This window comes from Gambusia affinis, linkage group LG03 (assembly GCF_019740435.1).
Source record: "Gambusia affinis linkage group LG03, SWU_Gaff_1.0, whole genome shotgun sequence".
Taxonomy (NCBI): Eukaryota; Metazoa; Chordata; class Actinopteri; order Cyprinodontiformes; family Poeciliidae; genus Gambusia; species Gambusia affinis.
The window spans coordinates 8,299,597-8,313,076 of NC_057870.1; the positions used below are offsets into that span (position 1 = coordinate 8,299,597).

The window sequence follows — 13,480 nt, forward strand, 5'->3', positions numbered from 1 at the left end:
TTGATTAGTTCCCAGGTGTGTCTCGTCCCCTGATTACCTCATGTGTATTTAGTGTCACCTGTGTCTCCTTGTCTTTGTTGGGTCCTCGTCTCATTTTGGCGTCAGTTCTGCACATGTCAGTTTGTCCATAGATGTTTTCCTGTTGCTACCTGTTATGAGCATAAACCTACGCTCAGCAGTGCTGCCAGGTCTGTGGACTGTGTTTCTGGATTATTGTCAGGATTAAACTCATCATCTACATCTCTTCTGGGTCTGCTGCGTCTACCTCACCTCACACCACACCAATTCTTGACAGTAGCAGCTGATTGCATAGATAGGAGTTATATTAGCCCACTGGTGTTCTAGGGTGACCCACTGTTGTACTAGTCAATAGCTGGTGATAGTATCCACAATAGAAAAACACCACTGATTTGCAGGGATTAGATAGCACGTCCGCCTACGAGTAGCAAAAATCTGCCAAAACTTGAGACCTCCCCTAAAAACAAACATGCATTAACATGCATTAATATGCACAGTGGAAACTGCCTAAGCGCCATCCTTTCCTTCCTTATCTCCACTCTTGGGGGAACAGCCAATCAGCACCAAGGAAACCAAATCGTATATGAAATAGCAATGTGTCTAGATATTTCAGCTTCCCAAGCTATGGTATCTTTTGAAAATTTTAGAAAACAATTGCACATAGGAAAAGTCTCCAAGAACAACTTAGATTTATGTTCCACAGATAAATTCACAAATGGGTGACTCCGGGAATACTGAACCGTGAATAGATGGAAGTCCATTACACTTTCATTACTGCACTGGATTTTATATCAGACATTCCTCACAGCATCAGGGCATTCTGCAGCAGAACCATAGCTTTTTCATCAGAAGCCCTCCCAAAACAGCTACCTGAATAACATGTTGCTAAGGAGATAGTCAAAAACCAAAGCACAGCAGCCTCTTTGTTCAAGCTGGATGTGTTCTGGTGGCTGTAAATAATCTGTCTTTCCAACCAATGGAGAAACACTAGTAGAAGAAAGCAGTGGTGTGTTTCTTTCTTGAATGGGGCGCTCTAAACACTCTACTGCGGTTCAGCTGGCATCCTTTTCAATCAACTCATATCCTCCATACTTTTGAAAAGCCTGCAATGCTACTGCTTCTTGTGTTCTCATTTGGCCTGCAGTCAACCACCCAGCTCCTTCTCTTTCACAAGTCATTTTCTACCATTGCATCATCAAGGGTAATCCTTATCTACATAAGAAAAACCTCTGCAGTAGTCTATTGAACCAATTTTAAACATATTTTTAGGGCACATGTGGACAAAGCCATTCTAATCTAAGGCTTGACTCATAAAAAAATATCATTGTACAAAGACTGATGACATTTATGTCTGTTCTTTGTTCTTGATTGGCCTCATTTGTGGAAGGCCAATGCCTCTCTATAAGCAAAAGAGCGATTCTAAAGAGTTTAGGTGGGCTTCCAGCATTCTGCATTACAGAGGAACATGACACATTCATTTAGATGTCAGAAAATGTTGGTTGAATTCAGCACATTGCATAACTGTGGCTATGTCACAGACAGAGTGCAGCTGAGGTGACATTTCACATTTTATCACGTTACTACAAATTTCATTGTCCACTTTTATGGGACAGACCATCACATGCAGTGATTGTGAGGTAGAAAAGAAATGAAACGTGACCTTTAGAAAGTTTTTCCCAAAGGTTTCTAAAAGGGTTTGCATTGAGGCTCCTTCTTTCTGATACCCCAAATGAAATCAAGTGCAACTAACACCCCTTCAGAAGTCACCCCACTTCATAGAGTTCCCCTCTGTGTTAGGTAAAGTCTCTCAGAAAGACCTAAGGCTGCAGCTGATGGGCAATTAAATTGTGTTTAGCCATTTCCCAAGAATACAGAAGAAGACAATGGGGCTGACAGGAAGAGAAGGGCCACACCTAAAGCAAGGTAATCACCAAGACTTAGAGAAAGAAAGAGAGGAAGAAAAAGATTGCCTATTTAGTCACATCACAAGGGAGCTTGCAGAGAGGAATTAAGCTGCTGAGTGTAGGGAGCTGACAGACGTAGACAGAGAAGAAGAAGCAGATGCAAAAGAGGGAGTAGAAGCAGAGAGAGGAGGCAGACTTCTACTGTAGATCTCCACGGTATGTTCTCAAAGTGCCGAGTGACACTTCCCATCACCGTGTCAAGGGAACTGAAGCGTGCCAGCTTTGGTTCTCTCTCACCCTATCTTGCATGCAGAGCAATTACCACAACTCCCCCCCCCCACCTTCTTCCTTGCAATTCAGTGAAATCAGCCAACAGACCTGTGACTCATCATTTGGAGTAATAGGCCTGTCCCACAACGGCCTCAGGCGCCTTCCGGCTCGTAGGAGGCTTGAGGAGCACAAGGAAATCCCTAAACGCAGCAAAGGGGTCTCATTATGTAAGGCTGGCCATCATATATAACGCCTCCATGTGTGTAATAATAATAATAATAATAAAAAGAGGCGACTTTATGGTGACTTGACGTGAAAGTCGTCGTTGCTTGCTTGAGGGCAGCATGTGGCAGCGAAAGAACAGCTGGCTCCTGATGTGATTTAGTCTTCAAGAGGAAAAAAAAACAAAGCAAAGCATACAAAAAGGACCAACATCTGAAAAGCTGCTTTGTCAATGTGAGCCACGTAAACCATTGTTCCAAGCAGCCTTGTGATGTGCACTAAAAAGGGGGTTGCAGTTGGTTGCTGTGGCAACCTTTCCACGAAGCCAGGCCTTCCTTTTTTGTCCTCTCTCTTTTTCTTTTTTGGGTATTTTACAGTAGTGAGGATCACACACGGGGTCGTCTGCACACTGAAGAGCAGCAAGGAAGATGGTGAGTTTGAGGTAATCGGAAAACTGGAACTTCAAGAGAAATTAGATTGGTCTTACTTGATTTGCAGGTTACTTCCACCCAGAAACTGGGGGGAAACTGTTGGTTTGTGGTTTCGGTATCTTTGTGGGTGTCCTTAAGGTGATCCAGGTTCCAGAGTGAGGTCTTGACTGAGTAAGTTCTGGGTAGATGACGTGGAGGCTGTGGCGGAAGGCGGACAGGTAAGTTCAGGCGTGGAGGAGAACAGAGGAGCGAGCCAACTGCCAGCTGGGTAATCCAGGAATGGTTCATGTTTAATCTGCAATCAGAACCATTAATCTCTGAGAAGCAGAACTATGGAGATAAAAAATATGTGTTCAAGTTAGACAGAAATTGTAGATATTTTTCAGTTTTCAACTAATGAAATAGGTCAGAAAAAGCAAAATACACAAACTGTATTCTTTGAGTTACTTTGAAACATTTTTACAAAACATTTTTGCCACAATTGATGCAAAACAAATGGCGCAAACTGTCCATGCAATAAATGACTTGTTTATAAATCACTGTGACAGACTCTGTTCTACAACCACAAAATAATATTTGTGTCCAACTCAGTCCTGAACATTCAAAGCAAAACTAATTTACACACATTTATGAACTAATTCACACACTCAGATTATCAGAAGAAATGAAAAAGACATGGCATTTGCTTTCACAGTAAAACCAACTATGTAGGCTTCTTTGCATTCGCTGGTGTTTTTCTGTCGGTTTTAAGGCTGAGCTGTCGCGTTTTTAAACGTTCATCTTGAGCCGATCAAGGATCAAGGTGCTGCGGCTTTTACACCTGACACATAGGTGAAGCATTCTACGAAAATTAGCCTTCATAGAGGGATAATATAAGTTCCGGTATAGACAAACCCTCTGGCAAAAGTAACGTCCAGATAGACCATTTTAAATAAAAGGTCCTGCAGGCGATCCTCGACTAGACATAAATAGAGAAATTGTAGATATTTTTCAGTTTATTTATTATTTTATATTTTTCAGTAGACCCTATATAAATAAATATATAAATAAATAAATAAATAAAAAATAGAAAAATTTTTTTAACCTGAGTGCGGCCAACGTTCGCCCCATTTCGCACCGTAAAACACGTAAACCTAGCCAACCTCCACTGATTTAATTTTGACCGTCACAAACTTTTCCGTCTATTCTCAGCTCTGCACACCAATGTGTCCAGGGTAGACTACTTCTTCTAACCTACCGGGTTGAACAGGCAGCCTGTTTTATTTGAGTTGTTTAAATTGTTCCTGCGTCTGCACCCATCCCCTACCGCCGCATATTTTTAAGTACATTATCAGTAAACAACAATAACAGCAAACTCGTAGAATAAAATAATCCTTAACTGATAAAACTTTGAGAAAATTGGGATAGCCAACGTAAATTGACAGCGAAAGGGACTTCAAACTTGGAAAGTGGCGGGCTCACGACTGTAATATTCGGATGAACATCCAGATTAATCCGGTTTAAGCCGGTTTTTCCTTTCGAGCAGTTTTATTGTTGCACTACTGCCCCCTTGTGGTCATGAGAGGTATCGATGTGCTAATTTACTTAACCATTTTATTGTGTTCACACAAAACAAAATGATTTATTTAGCTGAACATGTGACAAAATCATGTTATCTTTAATAAAATTAATTATTTAAACACAGCAAAAATATTGTGTATGTGTTAATTTGAAATTAAATATTAACACAATGAACAACTGCCCTGTTTCACTTTTTTGAGGGAGGGACCTAAAAAGGCTCAAAAACCTGATAAAGCAGTCTGGTTCTGTTCTGGGGATGACTGTGATGGAGGTGACGATGCAAAGAAGGATTCTTCATAAAATCAAGGAAATTATGGACTATTTAATCCCAACAAAGATGCTTTGTTATTAATAGGCAAATGAGTTTGAGTAATTTAGTAGTTCTTTTACTTAAAATTGTATTTTTATATTTATTTTATGTTAGAATTTAAAAAGAAAACAAGTTAAAATTGTGATGAATTAAACATTAATGCAATTTTTAACCGCACATAAAGAGAAACACCACACGTAATAATTGCATCATCCATGTTGCCAGAGACTGTTGTTGAAACGGTTCATCTACGTGATTCTTGGAAAATAAAAGGAGAACACACATTTGGCCCCTTTTAGTTTCTGCGAAGACCCTGCTGGGATAAACACATGCATGGTGGAACGTTTGTGTCACCTTGAATACCTCTCTGTGCAAGAACCTTTTCATTGTTACTGGAACTGTCTGCACTCCGAGGTACTGCTGTCGGTGCTTTCTGCACAAACACACACAAACACAGGTTTGTATTTCTACCCATATTAGGACTTTGCATTGACTTTTATTCATTTTGGTTAAGATTAATGATAAAGGCAGAGACTAAAATTATGCGTTTCCCCCATAGAACCTTTTCACTTCCGATACCGATACTGCCGCCTTGAGTTCTGGCTGATACCGACTTTGATCCGATCTGAAATCGAATCTTACATACTTTAATTACTTATTTGTAGCATGGTATGTTAGAAAAGGCTTGGTCAAGTGATATTATTCAAACAGAGAACAACAGGTATGAGAACAACTGACCTAATTATTATTAACCAGTGGGTCTGTGTGCGGGATACAAGCACTGCTCGCAAGAAATGCTTTCGATGTGCTTATATCGGAGATGCAGGGCGATATAGTAAGTCCAGTATGTGATTTTTGTTTGATCTCAGTCCAATTTCCTATATCAGTATCAGATTGGGACAACCCTAGCCATTACTAGCCTAATCCTAACCCTGACCTTAGCTAAAACCTAAATCACACCTTACCGCTAAACTTGACCCATGATCTTAAACAAAGGGGTCCTCCCATATCAGGACTGGAATTTGGTTCCCATAAGGCCTATTGGTCTTCAAAAAGTTAGCAAATATGCCAGAAATAGTCCTGAGAAGAATAGCTAAACAAGTATCCTTTTCATAAATTTCTATAGCCTGACTCTAACCCTTACATTAAAACCTAAATTTAACACACACTTTATTCCTAAGCCTAGCCCAAAACCAGCACCTTTTCTTCAGGGGCCCAGGCTTTGGATACCACGAGGAGCAGTGGGTCCTCACAATGTAGTATGTGTCGGGAAAAACAGGCCTGACAAGGTGAGAAATGCTAAAACACACACAGACACACACCCATACAGCTTTAAAAGTGTCACTCAGTTCCTTTGGTTTAAGATCAAAGTAAATACTCGGTGCGTCTGTTTGTTTTGTCAAGTGTGTGTGTAGGTGTGTGTATGTGTGTGTGTGAGTGATAGAAACAGTTACCTCCAGCGTTGTCTGCCGTTAGCTGATGTTTGCCTAAAAAAAGTGAGTAAAAGAGCTGAGACAGCGCTCCGATAGCTCTTTCAAGCAACTGCAGTTGCTGTCAGAAGATTTGTGAAGCTACCAGTGCAGAATGCGGTGGTGTTTTTGTACACAGCACCTCCACTCTGACTCTGCACTCAACGGGTAACCGTTTTTGCTTTACAGCGCTTTGCGAATGCATTATTCACAAGTCTTGAACTCTTCCCACATTCAGTCACAATGCAGCCACAGACTCCAGTGTGTTTTATTGGCCTCAGAGGTTTGTTAGAGAATATTAATGGACAAGCAGCATCAAGGAGTCCATGAAACTAGTAAGTCTTGGAGAATTTTGAACTCAAGACTGTTCAGTCTGTCATCTTGAAATGAAAAGCATGGCACAATTACAGACCTATCAGGATATGGCCATCGTCCTAAATTGATAGACCAGGCGAGGAGAGAATTAATAAGAAAAGCAGCCAGGAGGCCCCTGGAAACACTTGGAGACCTGGAGAAATTCATCTCTCAGGTGGGAGAAGCTGTCGACAGGGCTACTAGTACATGTGCACCACATTAAAACAGGTTTGTATGGAAAATAAAGAATGAAATAAAGACACGAGAATTCTCATTTGTAAATTACCACAAGGAGGGAAGGAAACACGGCAAAATGTGGACGAGTAACTCAAGTCAAATTCCAGAAGTTGCAAATTGATTGCAGAGCATGAAAAGTGCTGTTCATAGATACTGTCCATTTAATCTGACAGAGCTTTAGCTAATTAGTAAAAAAGAATATGCAAAATGTTTAGTGTCTATCCAAACCCGGTACAGACAGAAAGTCATATTCAATAAAATTAGAATATGGGTTCTGATGAGGCTGGTTTGTCAGATTAAAACTATCTTAAACATGTATTAAACATACTTTAATTTAAGCCTACATTTGTTTCAAAAATGTTTTTTATTTGGCCTTGTATAATGTTAGTTGTAAATGTCATGTTTTCATTATCTGTAAGCAGAAGTGCATCCTAATGAACAGAAATAAAGGTTTGAATACATCAGTCGGCGGACATAATGTGTTTAGTGAACTGAGTTACTAAAATAAATAAACTTTTCAATAACACTTTAATTTATTCAGTATCACTGTAGTTGCAGCTGAAGAGATGGTTTCCACAACTCTTGACAAATTGGGATTGAATACAAAGAGACAGCAAATTTGCAGTTTGTGCCTTTGGTGTAACAACATGACAAAAAGTTACTCCATACTTTTGGAAGCCACTGTATACAGAACCACTTATTAATCAAGACTAAAAATTGAATAAAAATCTCAAATCTGACCATAGACTTTAAACACACAATTAGTGCTTTTGTATTTAACAATTCAATGCCGTTCTAAAAAAACATACAAACAAACAAAAAAAAATTCAAGCAATTTCTCTGCTTCTGACTAATCTGTTGAAGTGAATGGGTGGAGTGACATCCTGGCCAAAGGAACCAGCTTTGCCCATCTGCTCATCTCTGAGCCCCTTCTTCCACCTGACCTCCCTTGTCTGACTCGTTTAGTTGTGATGGTGGAGCGGCTATGGCGCATCAGCAGAGAGAGAGAGAGAGAGAGGACTCAGGGTGTGCTCTAAGGAACAGATAGGAAATTCCAATGAGCTGGAAAATCAAGGGTAGCAAGGGCTTCTTCAGATAGCTGAAAAGCGGTGAAAGACTGACCCCATGTGGTCAAATACAGAACAGCGTGATCTTTTGCCAACATCATCAGATACGATAGGGTTTTAAAATAAAACTTTGTAAGGTGGCTCTCTTTCATTGAAGAATCTCGAGTCCATCCATACATTTTCTATTCACCCTTTGTCCCTAATGGGGTCAGGAGGGTTGCTGGTGTCTATCCCCAGCTAACGTTCCAGGCGAGAGGCGGGTTCACCCTGGACAGGTCGCCAGTCTGTCGCAGGGCAACACAGAAAACAGACAGGACAAACAACCATTCACATACACACTCACACCTAGGGAGAATTTAGAGAGACCAATTAACTTGACTGTCATGTTTTTGGACTGTGGGAGGAAGCCGGAGAACCCGGAGAGAACCCACGCATGCACAGGGAGAACATGCAAACTCCATGCAGAAAGACCCCGGGCCGGGAATCGAACCCAGGACCTTCTTGCTGCAAGGCAACAGCTCTACCAACTGCGCCACTGTGCAGCCCCCCGAATCTTGAGTCCTTAGGCAGAATAACAAATAAAATACAAAACATGTCCGTTACATAAAAATGACAAGTTGATGATTTTTGTTTATATCATTAAGTGAAATAAACACCATCGGGTGAAAAAAAAAACAGAATTCTTTGCCTGTTCTTCTCTTAATATTTGATCAGTTTTAAAAATTCAGATGATTTCAAGAATAAAACGATTCTACTCTTTAAAAATATTTTTTGTGACATATAATTAAAGAAAAATCTATGTCTGGTGAAGAATAAATTAAGACACCGCCACATCTATTTCCATTTTAAATAGCCATAATTATGCACAGGATGTCATATTACAAGGACATGATTAGGACATTGTTGCTAAGCATTTAGTTTAATTTAAACTCATTTTCTTTTCCTGAGAAGTTAAAGGCTAAAAATAAAGAGTTTTTATGAGTGACCTTTGATTTATAATAGCTGGGAAATTGGTCAATATAATGGATGCTTATTTGATTGCATTTGACAAAATGTAATGTTTATTGCCGTTTCATGTTTTATAGTGACTGACCTGAAATGTGCCGTACAAGATAAAGCCAATGTGTTGTTATAGAGTTTGAAGACTCACAAGACGTTTACATACTTTCAACACTTTAATGAAAGGAAAAGATGAATTTGTGTATAAAAACAAAACACTTTATTACAATTAGGCTGAAAAATCCAATGAAAACACAACTACTTTACAAGTACAAATGTTTTTTGTTGATATTTACAAGGTCTTTTTTTTTCCTTTTGACATCAATTAAAAAAAAAGTAGTGAGAAAACACAAAAACACTAAAGTACATGTTTACAGTGTATTTATGGACATAAAAAAAAAAAAAAAAAAAAAAAGATTAAAGGAGCGACCATTGTTGTCCACTCGATCATCTAGGTGACAACAGAATCGGGCGTACAGGGGACTAATAATGAATACTCTTCCACTAATGGCGAGCTCATTCCCAAACGCAGAATGACTTGATCCTCAGCCCCAGCTGTCTTGTTAGGTCACATATTCATTAAAAACAAGACCAGTGATGTTTGGTGGACTGAGCTGCTGATCGTAGGGTTCATACTGATGTAGTTGATAACAAATAATGTACATTTAAATTAAAAATAAGAACGGATCACTGTTTCATCACTGATCTTCCAGTGCTGATCAGCTATTAGCTCTGAAACAAACCCTAAATATTGATCAGAATTAAACAGGAGGGTAAACAAAGGGTTTGTTGTGATTAAGACAGTGGCTGGTTTTCAGGACTTAGATGTTGTGGGATCTGTAACGACCTCATGTGACCTGCAGAGGAAAAAAACAACAACAACAACAACAAAAAAAACATTTGGAGAGTGGCTTCATAACACGGCATGCCTAGCTGCTCCCCCCGCTGGGCTTGGCGGGCGTTTTGGCCCTCACGCCCCCTTGGCGAGCCTGATTCTTGGTGGGCTGCTGGGCCTGACCGGGCAGTTGTCCGGGGGACTCTGCAGCAGAGGGGGCAGTGGGCAGATGGGCGGGGCTGTGCGGATTCTGCGGCTGGATCTGCGTGGCGGGCGTCACCACCTGCTGTGGGATGATCTTCTGCTGCACCACCTGAGCTGTGGGCGTCCCTGTAGGAATCATCTGAACTTGACCAGACGCCGACGTAGCAGCCTGAGCCAGAGTCACTGTCTGAGGCTGACCCTGGGGTCATGAGACAAACAAAGAGAAGGTCATCGCCATGGTGATGCGGTTCGTAATGGAATTTAGATTAATGGGCCAGGCCAGAATTATTTTGCTGATGGTCGGGTCATAAGCCTGCAATACACACAGCACAGAGAAATCCAAACGAGAATGCACAACATAAAGTTGTGCTCATCTACTTATAGTCTACATGGAGGAGTAGACAGTTGAACCTAGTTGAGGAAATAAAAAAAGTAATAAATAAAACGTGCATGCTGCACCGATCCTTTCAATCACACATCCCACATGATTTGCCCTCGAGTCTCCCTGTGGTTACAAGCGACACGGTGGAGCTGGAAGAGTTTATTTCAATTTTGTCTTTTAACCTTTCTACCAGGATAAAAATCCATTAGGATTAAAAAGCTCTTCTCAAGGGAATCCTGGACAAGAAGCAGCAACAAATACAAAAACTAAAAATGGGAGAACTCACACTGTTTACATAATGGTGGTCTAAAAATGAAAGCAGTAAAATTGTAACTAAAATATGTCTGGTATACTGCAGGCTCAGGCCAATAATTAAAGTTAATTAGTCGGGTCAGTGCATATGGTTTGGATTGGATTTTTTGGGTCCCACCAACACTCTAGTCCACATATGTCAGAGTCAAGGCCCCTCGGGCCACATCCGGCCCGCGGGAAGAGTTTTTACGGCCCCTGGGATGATCTTGATTTATTATTAGAACCGGCCCGCAGACCGGCACCCCGTCTGAAAAAAAATATCTTCCTTATTTGAACTGTAAGTAGTTCTTTAAATGTTCTGTGAGATGATGTACTTACCCATGTATCCATAACAACCGGAACTTTCAATATCCACCAAGTTATTGCTGAAATATACCGTCTATTAAACGAGTGCCCCCCGGATTAATTACACTCTCTGCAGCTGCGAAGTTACCGTATTAACCCGATACTTTCTGGAAAGTGCAATGTCTCCCCTTTCAGAAATCGTTGGAATTTTTCCACTTAGCGCTACGTGTGGCGGAATTACGGTACTGCAAATTTAGATGTGTCGCCGGCGACACGTCCGGTCTAGAAGGATTATTACCACAGCAGTCGTCAGCATAACTGTAAAATTAACTTTCAGATACCCATCAAAAATGGCAAAAAGGAAGGTGGACACTGAGAACCGGCGGTTTCAAACAAGGTTTAGAGTTTATATTTAGAGTTTTTACTCAGTTCAAGTTTAAAAGTTAAAGTTTAATATTTGTTTTCACTGCATATTACTTCTCCTTGATGAAAGTGTTGTTTTTGATTAATAGAGTTTTGCACTTTATTTAATGTATTTCAATCCAATTATATTTTAAAAATATTTCAGTTGTGTCTGTTGAAAATTAAAGATTACTGACAGAGCCATAAGAAAATATTGCTTTATTTATCTGATCATATTGGAATATATTTGTTAGGTTTTCAGTAGGTTCAATTAGGTTCACTAGACTATATGCGTCATTTAAAAAAATTTCAATGAACATTCGATCAGTCTGGCCCTCGACTTGTAGCTAAATTTTTTATTTGGCCCTCCGTCCATTTGACTTTGACACCCCTGCTCTAGTCCGTACTTGTGCTGCTATTAACAGAATACTTCAGGTTTGGGGAAAGTTAGCAGCTTTCATTAACAGTCAGTACACCCTCACCTGCTGGGGAGACGACACAATCTGCTGAATGTTGGCCACAGCCGGCTGCTGCTGCACTATTTGTGGGAGCTTAGCCACCTATAATAAAAAGCAAACTCTTACATCAGCACACACACTGACTGCATACCTGCAAACCTCATGTTTTGTGTTTTATCATCAGACAGCACCAATCTACCTGGATTTGTTGGGCTCCGGCTGGTTTTTGGGTCTGGGCGATGGATGTGAAGAACTGGGTTTTGATTCCAGGCTGGAGTTGCTGCGTTGCTGCGTAGGTCACCTTCTGTTGCTGCTGCGCCGACTGGGCCGCCTGCATCGTTACCTGCTGGGCACCAATCTACCCCCAAAAAAGTCACAGTCAATAAAATACACAGAGTTTAGGTTGACTATTCTAGATGAAGATTTGTCGTACACATCACACTTCTGAATAATCTGACTTTGACGATGAAATAAACAAGACCCTGACAGCGCTGAAGACTGAGAATCCCCTAGTTTGTAGTTGTGGTGTCTTTACCTTCTGCTGAACAGCGGCCTGTCCTTGCTGAGGCTGCCCTGCTTTCTGCTGAGCTGAGGCGGCCTGGATGGCTGCCGGGTGCTGCTGTTTCTTCATCGGAATCAGCTGCTGGACTTGCATCTGGGGGAAGCCGGTCGTCAGCACTGGGGCCCCTAAAACGAGATAAAACCCCCCCCACACAAAACCAAGTGGAATTGATCATAGCAGCATATTTAAACAGAGAATAAAAGTGCTTTCCTGGGGAAAAAAAACAACAACAACAAAGTCTTACTACTCACCAGTTTTCTGTGCTTGATTAATAGCCACACTTAGTCCTGACATCGTCGTCACTGCAGAGACGACTGCTGGCACAGACACCACCGGAGGCTTGGTGAGGGTCACCTGAGCCGTCTGTCCTGCCTGGGCCTGAATCTGGCCCGGAGTGGGCACTCGAGTCTGCACAAGCACAACGGGTATAGCTGTAAAATGTCACCATTACTCTACCAGCTTGGCGTTCTCAATTGAGGAGTCAACATTCCTCAAATGAGAACGGATTGTGTGAAGTTTTTTTTTTTTTGAAAGTGACATGCTGCAGAGGAAAGTATTTGGATTAATTATGTGGATAGACGTGCTCGGGCAAAAAGTACACGTAGTTCTTCTCCCTGATTTTTGTTGCAGCCACTAAAACTTTTTGGCGTAAACATCCAGCACTAACTGAATTATGAACCTTTTATTTTTGTCGCGTTGTAGGCAAAGGAAAAGTAAAATATGATAATGCAAAATTTGATTTTTCTGTACCCCTCCCCTCTCTCTTTTTTTTCATATTTATTTATTTATTTTTCAATAATCAGATATTGACAACAACATTTTTGCATCGCATACCTCACAGACAGAATTTGTAGGTATAGCTTAACCAAAGCTATGCCAAGTAAGCATGGTTCATTTTCAAGTCTATGTGGCTTTACACAAGATCATTTCCTTCCATCTCTATCCAGGTTTTGTTTGTGGGAACATAAAAGGAATGCATAGAAAGAAGAGAGTAAAAAAAAACCCAAACTAACAGGGTCAGAGAGTGTAGCTATAACAGGTGTATCAATGTACAAAACTGTAAATCCACAAAACATTACTTTGAATCTATGAGTTTTGTTTATGAAGGCATCCTTAAACAAAAATCCTAGATTATTTCTGGCATATATTGTTTGAGATATTTTTCTCATTTATTCCGATGTTTAAAACAAAACAACAAA

At 40.6% G+C, this 13,480-nt stretch overlaps 1 protein-coding gene across 7 annotated transcripts in view; it reads right to left on the minus strand.

The window, feature by feature from the left end:
• Positions 1-9,038: 9,038 nt before the first annotated feature.
• ep400 (E1A binding protein p400) overlaps positions 9,039-13,480 on the minus strand; it is a 31,093-nt gene continuing 26,651 nt past the window's right edge. For all 7 annotated transcript variants that reach the window (XM_044111364.1, XM_044111363.1, XM_044111365.1 and 4 more), the window contains 5 exons: positions 12,533-12,689; positions 12,255-12,406; positions 11,919-12,077; positions 11,744-11,821; positions 9,039-10,079 (listed from right to left, as the gene is read on the minus strand). In XM_044111364.1, the coding sequence (XP_043967299.1) occupies positions 9,771-10,079; positions 11,744-11,821; positions 11,919-12,077; positions 12,255-12,406; positions 12,533-12,689 (855 nt within the window). In that variant the 3' untranslated portion in view covers positions 9,039-9,770. The remainder of the gene's footprint in view (positions 10,080-11,743; positions 11,822-11,918; positions 12,078-12,254; positions 12,407-12,532; positions 12,690-13,480) is intronic.